At 42.8% G+C, this 22,902-nt stretch overlaps 1 protein-coding gene across 2 annotated transcripts; it reads left to right on the top strand.

The window, feature by feature from the left end:
- Positions 1-75: 75 nt before the first annotated feature.
- Positions 76-22,190, top strand: rfwd3 (ring finger and WD repeat domain 3). 2 transcript variants are annotated; one of them, XM_060914727.1, is made up of 14 exons: positions 76-262; positions 2,878-2,931; positions 3,312-3,523; positions 7,957-8,213; positions 8,443-8,501; positions 8,583-8,792; positions 9,834-9,925; positions 10,015-10,129; positions 10,956-11,178; positions 11,261-11,411; positions 13,804-13,980; positions 14,223-14,437; positions 21,199-21,413; positions 21,504-22,190. In XM_060914727.1, exons 3-14 carry the CDS (start codon positions 3,312-3,314, stop codon positions 21,672-21,674), a joined length of 2,097 nt encoding a protein of 698 aa, XP_060770710.1. In that variant the 5' UTR covers positions 76-262; positions 2,878-2,931; the 3' UTR covers positions 21,675-22,190. The 2 variants fall into 2 exon arrangements, with proteins under 2 accessions (XP_060770710.1, XP_060770709.1); XM_060914726.1 differs by lacking the exon at positions 2,878-2,931.
- The last annotated feature ends 712 nt before the right edge of the window (positions 22,191-22,902 follow it).

The following is a 22,902-nucleotide window of genomic DNA, read 5'->3' as shown; positions in this document are numbered from 1 at the left end:
CTATGGTCAGGGTGTTAACTGGATCGCGTTCATCTGCTCCCCGGTTACACGTGAGTAGAGAAGGGCGGGCCTAAAGCTTGGCGCGGGCTTTGGATGTTCGTCAAGTCTTCTGCTTAGTGGCCTGAGCTTTAGCTAATATTATTAGTATTTATACTCAGAACCCATCAGTGCACTATTAGCCCAGTTATTCTAAAGCCTGCATCGATCAGCTCATGGATGATGGTTGATTAATGTGGAATAAGGTTTAACAGCGAGCTATAAGGTAATGTTTTTGTAATCTGTTTGCTAACTTCAGCTCGGCTAGTTAGCCGGATGTGTGTTTTGGTCGCCAGTAGAGCGTGTTTCTGTTTCTTTGTTATTAAAGAACAAACCGAGATCAGAGCGGCACGGAAAACCCGAAACAGCGCAGCAACCTTTCTGTGGGGAAGCAGACTCGACTCCGCTCGGTTTGTTTTTATTTAAGTAGACAGGAGTTCTGTAGTCCGGAGCTAGCAAGCTGATGTGTGACCTGTCCAGCTGTTTGGGCTCGGCTCGGCTCGGCATTAACTTGTTGTTACAGTCCTGGTCAAAAGGTTAAATTGCCTTAAAATTTCATCTGCTATTTATTTCTAGGTCGCTAAGTTAATCGAGTGCCGTGGAGTAGCTAAGCTAGTTAAAGCTAAACGGCTAGTTGTTGTTGTCTCAGAATGGGTCCTCACCATGTCGAAAGCTGGCAGGAAGCCTGGAGGTTCACTTCATCTCCTTTAGTTATAGTTAACATTTATACACGACCTGAAAACGAACTGAAGCTGTGATAATGAGAGAAGTGCATGCTGTCTGTTCAAGTTAGCGTGTTTGTTTAGCTGGTTAAGTCCGGGTCATTCCATGTCAAATCTCCGAATGCTCCCACTCGACCAGCTCAGATCTGGCTGAAAAGATTCCAGGAGGTTCACACACTTCCCAATAGGAAAAGCCCCAAATTTTAGCTCCCAACTCCTTATAGTTGTGTCATAAAAACATTTTTTTGCAACTAACCTCGGACCCGTCTTGAGCAGAGTTTTTTGGGGAGCCGCTTTGAGATTGCTGTATCTAGAAAAGTATTTAAGCCAGGTCCTTCACATTTTCAGGGCTCAAAATCTGGCACCAGTACTTGTAGAATACGGACTTTTACGTGTGCTTTTGGTTTATCACAGAATTCTGGGGGCTTGAATTTGCTCAGAAATTCTACACTACGCTCTGTGGCGGCATATTTGAAGGACTGTGGAAAGTGCAATTTCAAAGAGAGGCTTGATATTGCACATACACCTTCCCATATATACTGTGTACTTTGTATTCTAAAGCTGCCCCTCTGTGATGAGCAGTTTGGAAGAGCTGCTTTATCCTTCTACAGGGTCGCAGGCAAGCTGGAGCCTATCCCAGCTGACTACGGGCGAAAGGCGGGGTACACCCTGGACAAGTCGCCAGGTCATCACAGGGCCGACATATAGACACAGACAACCATTCACACTCACACCTACGCTCAATTTAGAGTCACCAGTTAACCTAACCTGCATGTCTTTGGACTGTGGGGGAAACCGGAGCACCCGGAGGAAACCCACGCGGACACGGGGAGAACATGCAAACTCCACACAGAAAGGCCCTCGCCGGCCACGGGGCTCGAACCCGGACCTTCTTGCTGTGAAGCGACAGCGCTAACCACTACACCACCGTGCTGCCGGTTTGGAAGATATTAAAGTTTAAAAATGGAAAAAATTAATTTGATGTTTTTGGCATGTTGTAGCAAAAAAAAAGACATCTGCCAACATAAAATTGACCGTTTTAGAAATATTAGATGTCTGTTTTTAACATATCCAAAATTTGTGATGGTGTTCTGCCTCGTTTTTGCAAAATGATTTTTTGAAAATGTGTTCGCATACACGCACGGCATTGATGGCCTATGAAAGCATTTTCAAATGCTAACAAAATGCCCTGAATTTATGACACACAGCTTAAACTCAACAAAACGCTTCATGGTAAACTATACCTGAAGGATAACCTATATGCAACCTTTACATACTGAAATATTGGAGCTCCAATATGGGTGAAAACTGAACTAGTTTTCATTACAACATTTCTGTTGTACCGGAAAAGACTTTTTATCATGGATAAATACTAACTGAAGAATACAGGTTGCTTTTTCTTCTAAATTATGGTACAACAGAGATGTTGTAATGAAAACAACTTTCAGTTTTCACCCATATTGGAGCTCCAATATTTCAGTATGTAAAGGTTGCATATAGGTTATCCTTCAGGTATAGTTTACCATGAAGCATTTTGTTGAGTTTAAGCTGTGTGTCATAAATTCAGGGCATTTTGTTAGCATTTGAAAATGCTTTCATAGGCCATGAATGCTGTGCGTGTATGCGAACGCCGCATTTTCAAAAAATCATTTTGCAAAAACGAGGCAGAACACCATCACAAATTTTGGATATGTTAAAAACAGACATCTAATCTTTCTAAAATGGTCAATTTTATGTTGGTGGATGCTTTTTTTTTTTTTTTGCGCTATGCCAAAAATGTCACCAAATTAATTTTTTCCATTTTAAAACTTTAATATCTTCCAAACCGCTCATCACAGAGGGGCAGCTTTAGAATACAAAGTACACAGTATATATGGGAAGGTGTCTGTGCAATATCAAGCCTCTCTTTGAAATTGCACTTTCCACAGTCCTTCAAATATGCCGCCACAGAGCGTAGTGTAGAATTTCTGAGCAAATTCAAGCCCCCAGAATTCTATGATGAACCAAAAGCACACATGTAAAAGTCCATATTCTACAAGTACTGGTGCCAGATTTTGAGCCTTGAAAATGTGAAGGACCTGGCTTAAATACTTTTTTTTTTTTTTTTTTTTTTTTCTAGATACAGCAATCTCAAAGTGGCTCCCCAAAAAACTCTGCTCAAGACAGGTCCGAGGTTAGTTGCAAAAAAAATTTTTTATGACACAACTATAAGGAGTTGGGAGCTAAAATTTGGGGCTTTTCCTATTGGGAAGTGTGTGAACCTCCTGGAATCTTTTCAGCCAAATCTGAGATGGTCGAGTGGGAGCATTCGGAGATTTGACATGGAATGACCCGTATACTAGAAGCATACTACCATTTTGAAGGCTTGTCATATTCATTTAGATGCCAACAGTGATCTTGATTGATAAATATATGGCACAACAAGCTCTATATGCTATGCGCTTTTTTTTTTCCTGGTTCTCTTCTTTTTATTTATTTATTTGTGGTGGTGGTTTTGTCTAATTAGATTTTTCAAATTTATTTATTTATTTTTCCCCTCAATGTGTTGTCGAGATGGAGGATATGGAGGTGGATGTGCAGCTGAGAGCTACAGAGTCAGTTGGTTCTGTTGGTCTGGAAGTTCCCATCGTAATCCCTAACTCTGGGAGCAGTACGGAAGTGGAAGAGGATGAAGAGGCTGATGGGAGAGCTGAAGGAGGAGGCATGGCTCCTGTTAACAGGCCACGGCTCGCAACAACTCAGATTGTCAGGAGAAGGAGAGCAAGGTATGAGCATGACGAGAGTCTTGCAACTGGTTTATATTTTTGCAAAGAATTGCATAAACACAATCGGGCTGACTCTTGGAGAACAGGGATCATAGATAAGTGTAGCTCCCAGAGGAGTTGGTGCGCAACTTCCAAAATACATGCAGTGTGAGCAGTACTGTGTGTTAAATACATAATGCCTAGTTGAGCAGGGAAGTATAGTTAGTATCATTGTTATATAGCAAACATCGCACCGAAGCTTGCAAATCTTTGACCCCTAAATGTAAAATACGTTCTGGGTTTGAGCCCAGTGACCGATGGGGGCCTTTCTGTGTGGAGTTTGCATGTTCTCCCCGTATCTGTGTGGGTTTCCTCCGGGTGCTCTGGTTTCCCCCACAGTTCAAAGACGTGCGGTTAGGTTAACGTGGGGCGGCCTCGGGCTGCAGTGCCCTTGAGCAAGGCACCTAACCCCCAACTGCTCCTTTGCATAGCTGCCCACTGCTGTGTGTGTGTGTGTGTGTGTGTGTGTGCGCGCGCGCGTATGCATGCATGTGTTCACTGCTTCAGATGGATTAAACGCAGAGGATGAATTTCACTGTGCTTGAGTGTGCATGTGATAAAGGCTTCTTTAAAGGGCATATTCTGGACCAATTTCGTGTTTTTTATATATGAAAGTATGTTCCTTTACACACTCATCCAAAAGGGTAATTTTGCACAAGGCCATCTGTCTACAGCAGAGAAAACAAAACACATCTGGAAAAATCCTAAGGGAGTCTGGAGCCAGAATCGTGACGTCACCTGCGGAAGCGCCAGCAGGCTGCGCGAGCTTTGCACGGTTTCAGTGCACAGCCTGTGTAGACCAAGCGCTCCCATTTCTCTCTCATTGTCCGGTCTTTTGGAAAACGATGAGTACTAATCCCATCAAGATTGGTGTTGCTACACCCTCCTACGATACATCTGTTAACCATTTTAATAATTGCGCGATAACGTTGAAGAAATTTGCAGAAAACCACCAGGTCGTTTTCTCATAAACAAACCAGCGCTGATGTAGGATTCAGAGGGAGGCGTCCCGCATGCGACGTCACGAAAATCAATGTTTGCCGGGAAATCCAAATGGCAAGTTTTTCAGAGGTGGACCAATTCGCCTCAAATGGCTTGATTTCAACTGAATTTTTCTGGTATTGCACAAGGTAAAAAAAAAAAAAAAAATGTGCAGAAAATGCAGAATGTTACAGATATTTGACAAGTTTAATATAAAATAGGAGAATTACATTGATCTTGCTCCTGAATTTACCCGTGATATGCCCTTTAAAGCAAGTTTAAAACTGGTTGGCAGAAACAGTAGGATGTTGATCGTCCTCAGTTACTGCCGTGCAAACACACGAAAAAGGTGGTACTTGCATTGCATTACATTACAGGCATTTAGCAGACGCTCTTATCCAGAGCGACATACAACATACCTAGAATAGCCTGGGGAGCAGTTGGGGGTACTTGCTCATGGGCACTTCAGCTATTCCTGCAGGTCCAGGGAATCGAACCAGTGACCTTTTGGTCCCAAAGCTGCTTCTCAAACCATTAGGCCATAGGTTCCCACACAGTACTTCCTCCAGTGGTTCTAAGGCTTTTGGAAAAAGTTCCTCCACTCTGAAAACATCCATCATAAGCACGTTTATGGCCCATTTTCAAGCATTACTACAAAACAATGAAATGTCTGTCTGGCAGGAGAGCTACAATACCTTGGGAGATGATCCAGGAATGTGCATGAATAAAAGCAGTGTGACACATTTCAGGACAAAATTGCCAGAAATGACCCTGAAGTACAGTGTAACTAAATTGTTCTTTCATACCCACGACTGTTTTCTATCCTTTCTCCTTCCAGAGAAGTGTGAGGCATCCTTCAATGGCTTTTGTTTTCTGTACACTTTGGTTTGATGCTTGTACGTAACTCCTGCCCATTTAGTGCATACATTCACTTTACTTGCATGGTATGTTGATAGACACCTTTTGTGAACGTCTCTGCCCGCAGCCCACATGTTGCCATGTTCACTGATGTAGATGGAGAAATCAGCCCATAATAATAATTAGTTAAACTTTTTTATATAATGCCTTTCTCACACCCAAGGTCACGTTACCAAAAAAAAAGGCCCACCAAAAAAGGATCAGGATGTAATTCCAATGGCGTAGCTACCCACAGTCCCACCAAAAGGCGCACGAAAGTATGACCCACACCGCCTGCATAACCCCCGTGATGCCACCGGGCAACATTGCTCAGAACACCATGCTATGGATCCACAAACCGAGCACAGGAGTGCTGATATGTCCCAAACCACCTGCACAGCTACCGCGACACCACCGGGCAACATCGCTCGGAGCACCGCCACACAGAGCACTGCACAACCCTGATGTTAAAAGAGCAACAAGATCCCTGCAGTCCATAGCTAGGAGCACAGGCATCACCAATGGCGGACTGAGGCTACATACACACGACAACGGCAACGAGATGTTATTTAAAAATATATCGCGTCCAAATGGGCAACGATCAGTAAAATATCAGGTCCATATGGCAACGCAACGCTTGCTGAAAACGATGCAATACACACGCCACACCTCTAGGGGCGCTGTAAGACGGTCCCTTCGGAGACACCAGAACAATAGAAGAAGTAAGGACGCATGCGCATAAACTATTATGTGCGAGACTTCATATTAGCCACAAAGTCAGGAAAATCTGTTCGTAAAATTACATTATAATGACCAAATACAATGAAAAGTATTTTTCCAGTCTCACCTGTGAAAGGTAATCCCATGTGATCTCGTTTGGATGGCAAACCTGTTGGTACAGTTAAACGCAGCTAATCTTTATTCTCCGCTTTGACCTATCCAATATGGTGGCGAGGATGACGTATGATTCTACACGGAAGGCGGCGTCTTTAATGGTCCGGAATAAACTGAATGCTGCACGTTGATGGATAATTTGTTGTTTCTCACCTGTGAAAGGTAATCCCATGTGATCTCGTTTGGACGGTAAATCTGTTGGTACAGTTAAAGGCAGCGCATGAATCTTTATTCTCCGCTTTGACCTATCCAATATGGCGGCGAGGATGACGTATGATTCTACGCGGAAGGCGGCGTCTTTAATGGTCCGGAATAAATTGAATGATACACATTGATGGATTAATTTGTTGTTTCTCACCTGTGAAAGGTAATCCCATGTGATCTCGTTTGGATGGTAAACCTGTTGGTACAGTTAAAGGCAGCGCATGAATCTTTATTCTCCGCTTTGACCTATCCAATATGGCGGCAAGGATGACGTATGATTCTACGCGGAAGGCGGCGTCTTTAATGGTCCGGAATAAATTGAATACTACACGTTGACGGATTAATTTGCTCCTCTACGCCCTTTTTGAGGAATGTACTGTAGGACTAAAACCAACATCTGAAGAGGTGAGATCGCTCCTTTTTTCCCCTATTTTTGCTGGTGGAATTGACTCTGCCCTAAGGGCAGAGTCTCTCTCTCTCTCTCTCTCTCTCTCATTTTGCACCATTACACAAATATTCACAGTGAAAATATTTTGTAAGCGCGTTTCATGAACCAAGTTATAGGATTTGTTGACAACTCGCATCGCAATGAGAAGATCATTGGCACTACTGGTGTTAAGAATCAGACCATTTCATAAATGAATATTTTGCTGTAGAGCTGCAGTGTTTGTACAATTGCATGTTTTTGCTTCACTATTACTGTCACTATTCTGCTTCTTGCATTACTACTGTGAACTAACACTGAACATAATAATAATAATAATAATAATAATAATAATATCCAAGCTCGTGTTTCACTCTCACTAGTGCTCTGTAAGGCTTTTTCCTGGTGATATTCGTTACACTTCTACCCTGCGTGAAGCGCTCACAGTCATGTGGTTGTGACGTCATCGTAAACAAATCCGTTCTACTCATCCAGACGACTTCACAACGGCAACGTTGCCAGATCTTTCCACTCTGGAACCCGTTCTCAAAAAGATTGCGTTTTGGGCACCCAAAACGCTGGTGCCGTGTGGACGCCAGGCCTAAACGATAAGCAATTGTATCGGAGTCACCTGAATCCGTTGCCGTGTGGACAGGGCCTAAGACCATGAAGGAAACCGACGCCCAAAACTGGGTCCGGAGCTACGCCACAACCGGTGGACAAAACATTCAAACATCAAGCTATACAAACACAAAAAGGAGAGGGGGAAAAACAAAACAAAGGGAGGAATGAAAATCAGTAGCCAAAATGCACACAGCATACTCTCAACCAGAAACGTAGAACACGTCCTTCGACTCTTGAAGGTGGTGTTTATGAGCCATTTTGACAAAAAGTTTCCCAAGTTTAAAAAATAATTTGTTGCTTAATGTGTGGTACAGTGCTAGATAATTCAGCCAGTGTGTTGTTTTGATTGTACCTGAATCTCTACTTGCAGAGCAGGCCTGCGGTTCCAGTACGCCACACAGACTACACATTTGAGCAGAAGCCCTTTAAACTTTCTGCTTAGGGTGTCAACGGGAAGTGACACAGAGCCTCTTTCAGGTAGCACAGACGAGGTGAGCGACTCTGAGGAGGAAAGACAGAATGGAGAGACCTCAGGTCCGATACCGGCTGCAAACGTTACAGCTATACTGCGCAACAGCCAGCCTGCTTCTCTGGTCACCCCTCCTCTTCAACAGTCTGGTGCAGCAGGTAGACAGCCATCTGCCACCCTCCTATTGTCATGCAGGCTTTAGTTTTTGCAATATTTGATGAAGCTGTTGGGCTGCTGTGTGACTTGCGACATGAAAAGAAAATTCAGTTGAGCTTGTAGTAGCTCGGGTTCTACTCAAAAGCATAGGGTTGCATTACCTTTTAAAAGATGTTTTGGTTTGTTCAGTTCATGCATTTAAAACAGAAAACGTATATCTTTTTAACACAGAGCCTACTGTTTCTTCTGAAGCTGACAGGGCTGAACCTCTAGTTCAGCCTGAGGACAGGGTAAGTTTTAATAAGTGTGCAAAGACCCAACCGTTTTGACAGTTGTTCTGTGCTGTTGAGCTCTTGTCTTTCCCTACGTAGGCTGATTCATCAGCCACAGAGGCCACTGAAAGCGCTTCTCTTTTGGCTGCTGTGGCCGACAACGATGGAGACGGAGAGACCTGCTCTATATGTTTTGAACCTTGGACCACGTCCGGTGAACACCGTCTGGCCACGCTGCGATGTGGCCACTTGTTCGGCTTCGCATGTATTGACCGCTGGTTGAAGGGCCAAGGGGCCAAATGTCCTCAGGTCAGTGCGTCTCATATTAAAGGGGAACAGAGGGCAATATATAAATATAACAATAAAACACACATTGACGAACCTTATTCATGACTTACAAAAGTTTTTTGTTCTAAGGTTGGAAAGTTATAGTGGTTTGAAAGTAGCTCGAGCAAACTATTTCCGCAGTTTGAACAGCCCGCCATGATATTAATTTTATCCAATCAGAATGCACGTTCATTTTCTCTGCGTAACACTCATGACGTATGTATGTGTCCAGTTGTGTTGGCTCACTGAGGTTGGGAACAGCACGTGTGAAATACCTGTTTCTGCCTCTTGCGACGATTTCGCAAGTCCACGGGTGGCGCCTATCTCATTGCAGCAAATAAATTCTGCTGGACTCGTGAGCAACTCCACGTTACATTTTCTACACGAGCACCACGCTGTGTCACCTGCACGCAGATGCTCTGCCCCATGCTCGCCATGCCCATGGTCAGCATCAGTCTCATCCTCGCCGTCATCCGAGCTTTCTTCTCTTCTTTCGTCATCACCGGAGTCGAGAGTACCTCTCCTAGGTTCAAACTGGTACCCTTCTAAGCCATAGCCTGCTTGCAGTGTGTCTTGCGGGATCTCTTCGTATGATTCGACAGAGCTGTCGCTTTCACTTGATGCGCCCGACGCCATGATTACACGCTTATCTCCTCTATTTCGGAGAGTTCCGCTAGTGCAGTGGGTAGCGCTGACGTCACGGTCTTTTAAAAATGGCGACTCTTGTGCGGTTTAGCGTATAAAGTATTATATTTACAATTACCAAGATATTTCGTTGTTTTCTAGTACATAAATTTGATAGAATACTTAAGAATACGTTACTTTGTCACATCAGCAACCGTATATATTATATTTTGTACCCCTTTAAAGAAGAAAACAGAGGGTCAGTGGTCACGGTGTAATTATAGTTAGCTCTACTTTTATTCGTTTTCACAGGTCCTCTTCCAATATTTGTGGTATAATGATTGTTAACCCAAAAATGCATAGCTGTCCGTTGAAACTGTTTTGCTCTGCTTCTTTCAGTGTAATAAAAAGGCAAAGCGGTGTGATATAGTCTTGCTGTATGCACATAAACTGAGGGCAGTGGACAACACCGAGCATGAGAGTTTAAAGAGGTATAGTTATTTGGAATTATAAACTGTATCCTCATTTGAAAATTTTTTTTATTTTAATCAAATTATTGAAAGGTGCATGGTGTGTGTAGATCTTTGGAACAGGAGCAGAGTTTGCGGAGGAAGGCAGAGCTGGAATCCGCTCAGTGTCGTCTTCAGTTACAGGTTGTAACAGACGAGTGTGGGAAACTCCGTCGAGAGGTTCAGGTATGAGACCTGCTCACTCTCTTCTTCTGTTCTTTCCCGTCTCTGTTCATGGCCAAGCCTTTGCATTGCATCACATCACATGACTCTTACCCCTTTTCCACCAAATCAGTTCCAGGGCTGGTTCGGGGCCGGTGCTGGTTCACAACTCATTCAACTTGCGAGCCAGCTGAGAACCAGTTTGCTTTTCCATAGCTCGCGGTGCTAAGGGAAGCCATGTCAGTTACGTCGCTGTATACGTCAGTTACGTCGCTACGTTTGCGTAAACCTTGGCGCGAATATCGAAGCAAAAACAACGCGGAAGAAGCAGCAGCAGCAACAATAATAATAATAATGGATGACTTCGCGTTTGTACAGCTGCTGCTTCTTGCTGCTTAAAAATGGCGACCTTTCGCGGTCTTCCTATTGTTGGTCTTAACAACCCCCCCCCCGCTGACGTAAGCGGTTCTTTCCTCTGGCCCAGCAAAGAGCTGGTGCTAGCCTGGAACCGGTTTTTCTGGCCCCAGAGCCAGTTCTTTTGTCAGTGGAAACAGAAAACCCGGTTCCAAACTAAGCACTGGCCCCGAACCAGCCCTAGAACTGCTTTGGTGGAAAAGGGTCATCTTTGAATCACTGTGAATATTAACCATGGTGTATCTTTGTGGGAGTTTTTTTTTTCTCTATTTCGGTTCGTTGAATATTTCAAACGTTGTAATGAACAGAATGTGCTAGTTTATCTGCTGTAATTTAGCCATTTTATTGACAATCAGGTCTGTTTAAATGTACCACTGTTATACCATCGGTCTACGTTCTCTAAGAGGTCGTCTCCCCCCCCCGCTTTTCTGTGCAGGAGCTTCGGAGGTTAATGGCACAGACTCCCTCCAGCTCAACTCAGTCTCTGTCCTCTACTCAGTCTATGTCTCAGAGACATGATTCCTCAAGCAGGGGGAATTATGTTTTCTCCAAGGCTGTCCTTGTTTCTCAGCCTGGTGGGTGTCGTGTTTTGTCTTACTGTGAGCCCCTCAGTTGCCTGTTGGCTTCTCAACCCTCCCCTCATGCCTCTTTGGTCCCTGGTGAGTATATGCAGGAATCTTTTTAGTGTTGTCATAAGTATTCTGAAATGCAAGTTGACCTTTCCCTCACTGTATCTCTCAGGCTTTGGAGTGAAAAAAATCAGCACTGTGAATCTCAAAGCCAGTCATTACGTTCCCATCCACATTAAACAGATCAGAGGCCTTTCCTTCAACAGACAGCAAGATGGCCTCATGCTTTCTGCTGCCTTTGATAATACTATCAAGCTCACCAGGTATGAGACTCATTTCCTTATTCCCATAGGCCATGTGATGCTCCAGATTCAAACAATACAGCAGCAATAATGTGCGTGCATGCTGTGCCTCTCAGAGCAGTCATTAATGATCGAGTCATTTTAGGGCTGTCTGGTTACGGTTGATTGAACGACTACAGCGGCATGACCCTACAACTAAGGACACAAAAGTTCAGAGATATTTGGAAAATCACAAAATGCGGTTTTTTGTTGTGGGTTTTTTTTTTTTTTTTTTTAATCTAATCCAATCCCCCGTTGGTCGAAAGGCCCAGAGGGGGATGATCTCATGGCGATGTTTGTCAGTCTGTCTGTTCATCCCGGGAAGGGTGCTCGGCTCACCTTCTGAAATCAACTCCTCTCACAATTTTTGTAGGAATTTCACGAAACTTGGCAGGATTCTTTGTTGTATGTCGGTAGCGCGCATATTGTAATTTTGTTAAATTCTGTCACATTTTCCCAGAGTTACAGCCCTTGATTAACACAATTATAATTTGACAATTTCATGAAGGTGTGCTTTCCTTCTGAAATCAACTCCTCTCACAATTTTTGGATGAATTTCTCAAAGCTTGGCAAAAGGCCTCGTTATATGACCGTAATACGCATGTTGCGATTTAATTTCGTTTGTGAAAATTTTACCAGAGTTTTGACTCTTGATTAAATAGCTTGGACAATTTCATGAGGGTGTATGTTCTTCTGAAATCAACTTCCCTCACAATTTGTGGAGGAATTTCACCAAACTTGGCAAAAGGCTTTGTTATATGACCGTAATACGCATATTGAAATTTCATTTAATTTAGCCAAATTTGACCAGAGTTATGCCCTTGATTGCCAAAGTACAAGTTTGTTAATAATCTCATCAAGGTGTGCTTGCTTTCTGAAATCACCTTCCCTCGCAATTTTTATTGTCCCCCCCCACTGGCCGAAAGGCCCAAAGGGGGATTATGTTGTGGCGAGGTCTGTCCCGGGAAGGGTGCTCACCTTCTGAAATCAACTCCTCTCACAGTTTTTGGAGGAATATCACAAAACTTGAAAGGATTCTTTGTTATATGTCAGTAATTTTTGGCATATTGTGATTTCATTCAATTCAGTTGCGTTTTACCAGAGTTGCCAGCAGGGGATCTTGTACTCTCAGCGTACTCTCAGAGCACTCTCGTGACCAAAAGGCATGATGCCAGTTTTTTTGATACAGTATGCATAACCCATAGGCAGTGAACCAAGTACAGTGTTACCCAAGTGACTAAATGTAATGATGTGAAATGTTCTTGTCAATTATTAATAATAAATAATAATAATAATAATAATAATTTCAGGCGGCACGGTGGTGTAGTGGTTAGCGCTGTCGCCTCACAGCAAGAAGGTCCGGGTTCGAGCCCCGTGGCCGGCAAGGGCCTTTCTGTGTGGAGTTTGCATGTTCTCCCCGTGTCCGCGTGGGTTTCCTCCGGGTGCTCCGGTTTCCCCCACAGTCCAAAGACATGCAGGTTAGGTTAACTGGTGGTTGTAAATTGACCGTAGGTGTGAATGTGAGTGTGAATGGTTGTCTGTGTCTATGTGTCAGCCCTGTGATGACCTGGCGACTTGGCCAGGGTGTACCCCTCCTTTCGCCCATAGTCAGCTCGGATAGGCTCCAGCTTGCCTGTGACCCTGTAGAACAGAATAAAGCAGCTAGAGATAATGAGATGAGATAATAATTTCAATTTATATAGCGCCTTTCTCAAAACCCAAGGTCGCTTTACAATTATAGGGAGAGGAAAAAAAAAAAGTCCGCCAATAGAGGTCAGGATGTTATTCCAATGGTGTAGCAGCCACAGTCCCACCAAAAGGCGCCCAAAATCAAGTCCCACACCACCAGCACAGCCATCGCACCGCTGCCGGGTAACGTCACTTGGAACACCACGCCATGGATCCACAAAGCGAGCGCAGACTCACCGTCACGCAGAGCGCTGGTATGTCCCAAACCGCCTGCACAGCCGCTGTGACGCCACCGAGCAACATCACTCAGAACATCACGCCAAGCACTAAAGCACAGAGCGCTGGACAATCATGATGTTAAAATGAGCAACAAGCTCACTGCAGTCCATAGCTAGGAGCACGGGCATCACCCACAGCGAACCAAGGCCTGGAGGGAACCAACGCCCAAAACTGGGTCCGAAGCTACACCACCACCGGCGGACAAAAACACTCAAACCTCAAACTATACAAACACTAAATAAATAAAATAAATAAAAGGGAGAAAATAAAATAAGAAGCTCCGGTGAGAAGCGGCAGCCAGAATGCACATGACATACTCTCAACCGGAAACAGAAACTGGTTAACTGGTTAAATACTATGTAATTACTATGGTAGTCTTTCAAAGCAGTGATGCATTTCTCCACAGCTTGTTTACCAACACTGTGGTACAGACCTACAACACTGGGAAACCTGTGTGGAGCTGCTGTTGGTGCCATGACAACAACAACTACGTTTATGCTGGTCTGAGCAATGGTTCAGTGCGGGTGTATGACACACGGGACACGAGCACTCACGTGCAAGAGCTCGCACCTCTTCGTTCCAGGTAACATGCGCAGAACGTGTGTGTGTGTGTGTGTGTGTGTGTAAAATGTATAATATAAAATATTTATTTGTGTGTATGCATGTGTTCCACAATTTTGGAATATACCATGTATAGAAGCCACTTTTGCTTTGTGTTTGATGCCACACAATGGAATTCTTGCATTTGATGCATCTTGGACTACAACGATGAGATTTTCCATACTTCATACCTTAAGTTATTATTTCTGGTTATTTGATGTGTAGTTGTCCAGTCGTGTCCCTGTCCTACCTCCCCCGTGCCGCCTCCAGTTTGTTCCCCTGTGGTGGCCTCATTGCTGGCTCGCTTGAGGGGGGATGTTTCTGGGAACAGGTGGAGGGAACCACGTATCGACAGCACATTCTGCCTTTAGAGTCTGGAGGCTGTACAGACATTCAGGTGGAACCTGAGAGCAGACATTGTCTGGTCACCTACAGACCAGGTGAGCCTTTCACGATAAACTGTTACAAGGGGACCATGAAATATGGGATTATTTATACAGATAATGATTGCAATTATTTATTTTTAACCCTAAAATCCTATGAACACAATTTGTGGCTTGTTTTGCACACTTATCAAATGTCTACTATCATATCCAAGAGGCAAGAAACTAAATTTAAAAACAAAACAAAACTGACTTTTAATATACTTTTAGGTTTTCTAAGTACAACCCCAATTCCAAAAAAGTTGGGACACTCTGTAAAACATGAGTAAAATCAGAATGCGATAATTTGCAAATCATGGAAACCCTATATTGCATTGAAAATAGTACAAAGACAACATATCAAATGTTGAAACTAGGGCTGGGAATTGATCCAGATTTCCTGGATTGATTCGATTCCAATTCATAAGGTCACGATTCGATCCGATATCGATCTATTTAGATATTGCTGGATTGTCACTTTAAAGTAAAAACTGTCCCTATTGACAGGAACAGCCCCATGTGTGTTTGTGCATGTACTGGTATCTGTGTATGTGTAAGAGGGACACACAGAGAGAGAAGAGTCAAGGATTTATTTTGGAATGAAAAAAATCCAGGTTTTATTTGAATTCTAAATCAAAACCATGACATTCGGTGGCCCTCTTTTGGTTGAATAACATACCCATGGCAGGGTTTCTGACCACAAAGAAAAAAAAAAAGCACCTCAGCAACCACAGCAACTGTGTAAGAAATGATGCTTGACCGATAAGTCTCAGAGTGTAACCATGACAGTTGGTGGCCATCTTTTGGTTGATTAACATACCCATGGCAGGATTAAAACAATGACCAGAACTAACCAACAATGACCACAAAGAAAATAAAAAACAGTAGCTCAGCAACCACAGCAAAGTGTAAGAAATTATGCTTGACTGATAAGACTCCTAGTCTTCAGAAATTGTGTAATTTTTGTCCTGCGACTGGGCAGGACATAGCGTGGTTCCAGTCTCTTCACCAGTAGTTTGAATCCAGCGTTTTCTACGACACTGTAGGGGCGTAGGTCTTTACTAATAAATATTCCGACACCCTCGGTTATGCTCAAGGCACGCTGAGAATTTGAAGGAAATTTAACACCAAATGCCTTCTCCAGTGCAGTTTGATTCGCCGCAGGTTTAGCCGAAACCGTGTCGGCGTGGTGCCTGGATAAGTGGTTGCGGAGATTGGTTGTATTGCCACTATATTTTACCTCTGTGTGGCACAGTTTGCACACTGCTTTTGTTCTGTCGAGTTGGTCTCTGTCCTTGTAACGTCTGAATCCAAAGTAATGCCATACATCAGCTTTCAGGCCAGGCGGTGATTTTAGCTGTGCAGCTTCAGCCATTCTTAAGTTTCGGTTTCATTTGCCGGCACCCGCTTTTTATAGCGGTCCTTGCGCGGTCGAGAAAATAGTGCCTATAGCCACCTGGAAGAGATCGAGCCACACATTTTTGAATCGATCTCGTGTTTTTTGAACGTGAATCGATATCAGATCGTGGCTCGATCTTTTGAACCCAGCCCTAGTTGAAACTGAGAAATTTTATTGTTTTTTGAAAAATACATGCTCGTTTTGAATTAGATGCCAGCAACACGTTTCAGAAAACTTGGGACAGGGACAACAAAAGACTGAAAAAGTTGTGTAAAGCTAAAAAAAAAAAGTAATTTGGTTAATTGGCAACAGGTCAGTAAAATGATTGGGTATAAAAAGAGCATCTTAGAGAGGCGGAGTCTCTCAGAAGTAAAGATGGGGAGGGGTTCGCCGCTCTGTAAAAGACTGTGTGGGCAAACAGTACAACAAGTTAAGAATAACGTTCCTCAATGTAAAATTGCAAAGAATTTGGGGATCACATCATTTATGGTACATAATATCATTAAAAGATTCAGAGAATCTGGAGAAATCTCTGTATGCAAGAGACAAGGCTGAAAACTGACATTGGATGCCTGTGATCTTCAGACCCTCAGGCAACACTGCATTAAAAGCAGACACATGTCTGTAGTGGAAATCACTGTATGGGCTCAGGAACACTTCAGAAAACCATCATCTGTGAAAACAGTTCATTTCTGCATCCACAAATGCAAGTTAAAACTAAATATAAACAATATTCAGAAACACAGCTACCTTCTCTGGGCCCGAGCTCTTTTACGATGGACTGAGGTGAAGTGGAAAATTGTCCCAAGGTCTGACGAATCGAAATCTGAAATTCTTTTTAGAAATCTTGGACATCACGTCCTCCAGGCTAAAAAGGAGAGGGACCATCCGGCTTATCAGTGCACAGTTCAAAAGCCAGCATCTGTGATGGTATGAGGGTGCATTAATGTATGTGACATTGGGTAGCTTGCGCATCTTGGAAGGCATCATGAATGCTGAATGATATGCTGTATACACGTTTCAGAGCAATATGCTGCCATCCAGACAAAATCTTTTTCAGGGAAGGCCTTCCTTCTTTCAGCAAGACAATGCCAAACTGCTTTCTGCACATATTAAAACTGTATGGTTCTGTAGTAAAAGAGTCCGGGTGCTAAACTGGCCTGCCTGCAATCCAGACCTGTCTCCCATTTAAAACATTTGGCGCATTATGAAGCTCAAAATATGACAAAGGAGACCCGAACTGTTGAGCAACTGAAATTGTGTATCATGCAAAAATGGGACATTTTCTCTTTCAAAACTACAGCAATTGGTCTCCTCAGTTCCCAAACGTTTAGAGTGGTGTTAAAAGTAGAGGTGATGCAACACAGTGGTAAACATGCCCCTGTCCCAACTTTTTTGAAACGTGTTGCTGACATCAAATTCAAAATGAGCACATATTTTTCAAAAAACAATAAAATTTCTCAGTTTCAACATGTGATCTGCTGTCTTTGTACTATTTTCAAAGAAATATAGGGTTTCCATGATTTTGCAAATTATCACATTTTTTGTTTTTATTTACAGTTTACACAATGTCCCACTTTTTTTGGAATTGGGGTTGTATTTGTTCCTAAATAAATAACTCCTCTCATTATCTCTAGCTGCTTTATCCTGTTCTACAGGGTCGCAGGCGAGCTGGAGCCCATCCCAGCTGACTACGGGCGAAAGGCGGGGTACACCCTGGACAAGTCGCCAGGTCATCACAGGGCTGACACATAGACAACCACTCACACTCACATTCACACCTACGGTCAATTTAGAGTCACCAGTTAACCTAACCTGCATGTCTTTGGACTGTGGGGGAAACCGGAGCACCCGGAGGAAACCCACGCGGACACGGGGAGAACATGCAAACTCCACACAGGCCCTTGTCGGCCACGGGGCTCGAACCCGGACCTTCTTGCTGTGAGGTGACAGCGCTAACCACTACACCACCGTGCCGCCTAAATAAATAACTTTGGATTAATTTTTATTCTGTTAGTCCTGATGGTCTTAAAGGTTTTGTTGGCTTTTCGTGAATCATCATGAAACTAAGAAAATACTAAATGCATGTCTCACGTTTACATGTTTGTTCACAGTACTGCATCATATGTTTAGCTCATAAATATTATGTATTCTTGGATCATAATCATTGTTTATTCAAACAGAAGTAATGTTTTTACGAGTACACGTGAGAATGCACTGTAGTCAAGGAAAATCTTCACCTCAAATATAGGCTATTGGTTTTATATCTAATTTAATTATATGCCTGATGTGGTACACAAGCCTAAACCTTTTAGATCGCAGTAAGCCACAGTGCTGTGGTTCAACTCTACTCCAGTCTTTCACTCATGTTTACAGTGTTGTCTTCTCACAAGAAGTCACCTCCTGTGAGATTTCAGCAGATTATCGACTGGGGCTTTTCTAATGTTTATAAAAGGAGACGTCGTCCGGCTTTCATAAAGTCTGTTTCCAAAGTAAGGCCTGAAGACTTAGGATTACGACAATATCGATGAGGGTCTGAAAACATGGAAAGGATCCCTACAGAGATCGACTTGTGTCTAACGTATACAGGGATGAGTTTTTGGCGGATTTCCGCTTTTTCTGAGCGAAAATCGATGATATGCCAAATCCGTTGATGTTTTTTTCATTGAGGGGGGGTTGGGGTATGTTCCTTTGTGATACTCAAGCGTACGACTGTGTTACATGTTTACATTTTCGCCATCTTTAGTCTCGCTAAGTCTCGTGGTAGAATACGTGTTATCTACAATGTAATTGGCCAAAACATCGCTGGCGAGAGCATGATGGCCAATCATAACAGTTCTTACAAGAGTGTGAGAGAGAACAAAAGCCAATCATAACAGTTCTTACAAAAGTACCCGCATCGTTCTATTTTATCGAAACTTGCACATGTTCATCGTCACTGCGCTTCAAAAATACGTTTCTCTTTCGTATCGGCTTTTTTACTCAAAATGCTGAATACAATTGACAAGCGAGACGAAGCGAAGGTACGTGAAATCGATGCTGGTATAAAAAAAACAGAGAGAGGACTGACAAGCTCTTGTCTTTGGCCAAAAGGCTGAAGAAGTCGTCGAAATGATTAAATGAAAATGAGGAGTGACTGTGAACTATAAATAATTGTATAAAGTGTACATAGACATTATCCCATAAACTTAGCATTCGTTTGATTTAATACATTGAACATGTATATGATGGTCAGTAAATCTGAATTAATGCTGACAGTTTTGAAAACTTAAATATTTCAAAAGACTTTGAAATCATATGCAACTAATGAGGACATAGGGTGACTGACCTTTTCTCCCTAAGAAATTTTCTTTAATATATGAACACTTTGATAGATAATAAAACTTGTGTTTAATGTGAATTAAGTTTGTCATTTTTGTTGATCATAAATTATAACCACATTCTACATTCTATTGAATGTAGAATGTGATTTTATTTTGAATTCAAACAATACTCCTATTGATTTGAAACACATTTTCATGTAAATGTATAAAAAAGACAACAGATTTTTTTTATCTACTACAGCTCAGATTGCAGGAAAAGTGGTTTGTAAGGCCTTATTTTTCAAAATTTTCCTGAGGGGGTATCCCTCCCAGACCCCCGGCTTCGGGCGCCATCTTGTTTTCTGCTTTTTTGGTGACCACCCACTCTCATCCCTGCGTATGGACCCTTTTCACGTGACGTCACGACAAATGCGGCCGCCATTTTGGACATGTACTACCAGTAGTTTACCACAGCCAGCATTGAGGAACGGCAGCAAAGAAAGTGTTTATTTTCAGCAAGACTTCCATCAGGCCACTATATTGTTGTGCACCTGGATGTAGTAACCATCAACAAACAAGGCAAGGGTTATCATTTTATCGGATCCCGGTAGATGCTGACCGACGGAGAAGACGGATAGCGGCATACCAACGCTTGTGTAGTGACCACTTTGTTGGAGGTAAGACGAATAAAATTAGCCAGAAAAGGCATTACATTGCTGTTAACATTCCATTCTAGTTTACTGTAATTATGATCTGGCAGCTATTTACACTGGATCCAGTGTAAGTAGCTGCCGGAGCCAACGTCCGAGGTTCCGGAGCCGGCGGCCGCGGAGCCAGCGTGCGCTCGCTCGCGGCCCAGCCGGACGTTGGCTCCGGCAGCTATTTACACTGGATCCGGTGTAAATAGCTGCCAGATCATAATTACAGTAAACTAGTAAATACAGTTTTCTGCATCTCGCTCCTTTTTCTTTTATGTTTGTCGCCTTCCTCGCATTCAAACCGATTTGAGCCGAAGTCCACTACATGTCCAAAATGGCGGTCGCGTTTACGAAGGTCACGTGACTGAAAAGGGTCCATAACAGAAATCTCTCTGAAATCCTCTATGAATCGAATTGTATGGAGTTGTAAAAATGCTGAGTTTTAAAGTGCTGCTCGGTGCAGTCGTTTGCTAGTGTAAAGTTGGCATGTCGCTATGATGCAGGACTGTTTTTATACCGTGTATATTATGTGAGTATAGTAGTAATGGCAGTATATGTAGTAGTCTGGTCAGAAGCATCTTGAACCGTCAGGGGGCTCGAAATGGGGTTAGGGTTGTTTATGCTAATGAAGTAGGTGTTTAAAGGCAAAACTATTTCAGTGAATTAAGTCAATTTTTATTAGTGTGATTGAGCAACCACACCATCACTATCCATCAGGACCCTTCCCCCACTGAAATGAATGGACTTTTGGTATCGGTTGTCTTGCTCAATCACAGTTCATCAGAGAGCCACCAAACTTCATGACAACTCGTCCAACACGGATGTGAAATCAACTATGACCCACACTACTTTTCTTGCATTTTGTCCATCCATTTTTTCCTCCCACTGGTGGCAATGGAGTTTTGGTCCCAGAGAAATACATGGGGTTGTAGAATCAAAGTGGGTTTTTTTTGGGGGGGGCTGCTCAATCATTCTTCGTTACAGAGCCCCCAAACTTCATTTCGTAGTTCAGACCAACTCCCCTAACACGTTAATCATGAGGTGCACTTGCATTTTCTTGTGGAAATGCATCCCTAGTTTTGTATAGCGCTTTTATGAATAAAACGTTTTGTTTAAAAAAAAAAAAAAAGCATATTTGTATTTAGATCCCTAAAGAGCAAGCCAGAGTCAACAGTGGCAAGAGAGAAACCTTGAAACAAAAGTTGAACAGGCTTGATCTTGGAGTCCACGTCACTGTGTACGTTTTACTGATCTCCCCACTGTACACAAGCAGATGGCTATTTACACAACGTAGGAACGATAAGACAGTGTAGTGCAATAGTGTTTCTGGGTAAGCGTTGAGTGGAAAAGCAAGATTGTTGACTTGCTGTTGACTTGCAGGTCGTACCAACCCATCTTTGCGTTGTGTTCTGATGGAGCTTAACCGAAGCGCTCATCAAGATGCTGCCCAGGTTCCTGTCTGCTCCTGTTCTCCTGTCCAGACCTTCATTGCTGGCTCATCTTCCAAGTTGCTCACAAAGAACGCCGTGTTCAAAAGTCCTGCTACTGACTCTACTCTAGTGTGTGCAGGAGACGAGGGCTCTAATTCTACCATGGTGGGTGAAAATTTGTGTTTTTGATATGGGCTATTGTTAGGATAGAATGTGAATGAATGCCTGATGGTTGTGGGTGTTTTTTAACTTCAGGTGTGGGATGCTAGCAGTGGAGCCTTGCTTCAGAAACTTCCTGCAGATATACCAGTCATGGACATCTGCCCTTTTGAGACAAATCAGGAACATTACCTGGCTTCTCTAACTGAGAAGATGATTAAGATCTATAAATGGGAGCAGAGTGGCCCAGAAAGAGCGAGTTTCTGATGGTAGCTCCTTTGGTGGTTGTTGGCCATTGTGAGGATGTGGTCTGTTTTACTCTGGACATGACGTTTCATTGAAATCAGGTGAATATCTTCTAAGCCTATTTTCTATTGTGATAAAGGCAGGACATGTGACTGTTCAATTTGCATTCCTAAAAATGACCGTGTTGTGATTTTACCATAAATGGTCGACTACAATTTTGCACCGAATTCATAAACTGGGGAAAAAAGGCATTGGTAGAGATTTATATGGCTTGTCTGTTGTACTTAAAATATACATTTAGTAACTTTCATATGGTTTTTAAATTCTTTTTCATGGTCGTATTTTGTCGCATACTCTTGTTCCACTGGTCAAGTTTCAACATGATGCATCGTTTAAGAGTGCACCAAATACATGCCTTTGCCTTTCCTGTGAGAATTTGTATGTGGTGGAAAATGTGTATATAAAAGGTTGTTGTTTTGTTTGTTTTTTTTTACTGTTCTGTGACCTGTAATTCTTAATAAATGTACATTAACATTTTTTATTGTGGTTTAACTTTTTCATCTCTATTAGGCATCGAGAAATCAAAGCAATGACAGGGTTCCTACGGGTCATGGAATTTCTGGAATATCATGGAATTTTAAATTTGATATTCCAGACATGGAAAGTCAGAAGATTCGATCATATTTTGGGCCAAGTCGTGGAATATCAGAGAATTTTGTTTGTAGTATGTTTACATTTTAGTTGCCATTTTGGCAAAATGGCAATCATTTCCAGGCAGTATTTCACTAGGTTTAAACAGTGGAAACTAATTTTTGTACTCAGAACATCTGTGAGTTAGTAAATAAAGCTCGCAAATTGATGGGTTTTAAAATACTATGGCTTTATTTATTTATTTATTTTATTTATTTTTGGGTCTGCTCAGCATAAAGGCAGTTCTTCCCATTATACACTTGCTGGCCACTTTATTAGGAACACCCAGACACCTGCAGTTTTTTTTTTTTTTTTCATCAGCTAATCTCTTGACGGCAGCACAACACACACAGTCCTACAGATACAAATCAAGAGCTTCAGTTAACGTTCACTTCTTCAAACATCATCTCATCTCATTATCTGTAGCCGCTTTATCCTGTTCTACAGGGTCGCAGGCAAGCTGGAGCCTATCCCAGCTGACTACGGGCGAAAGGCGGGGTACACCCTGGACAAGTCGCCAGGCCATCACAGGGCTGACACATAGACACAGACAACCATT

Source organism: Neoarius graeffei, chromosome 2, assembly GCF_027579695.1.
Source record: "Neoarius graeffei isolate fNeoGra1 chromosome 2, fNeoGra1.pri, whole genome shotgun sequence".
In the NCBI taxonomy this organism is placed as follows: Eukaryota; Metazoa; Chordata; class Actinopteri; order Siluriformes; family Ariidae; genus Neoarius; species Neoarius graeffei.
The sequence above is the reverse complement of the archived record's forward strand: the minus strand, read 5'-3'. Positions and strand labels throughout refer to the sequence as shown.

Excerpts from the sequence above, each read along its gene's own strand:
- rfwd3 (XM_060914726.1), top strand. The coding sequence starts at position 3,312 with ATGGAGGATATGGAGGTGGATGTGCAGCTGAGAGCTACAGAGTCAGTT. Across the intron at positions 8,214-8,442 it reads TCAACAGTCTGGTGCAGCAG|AGCCTACTGTTTCTTCTGAA; the intron begins GTAGACAGCCAT and ends TTTTTAACACAG. Across the intron at positions 10,130-10,955 it reads AACTCCGTCGAGAGGTTCAG|GAGCTTCGGAGGTTAATGGC; the intron begins GTATGAGACCTG and ends TTTTCTGTGCAG.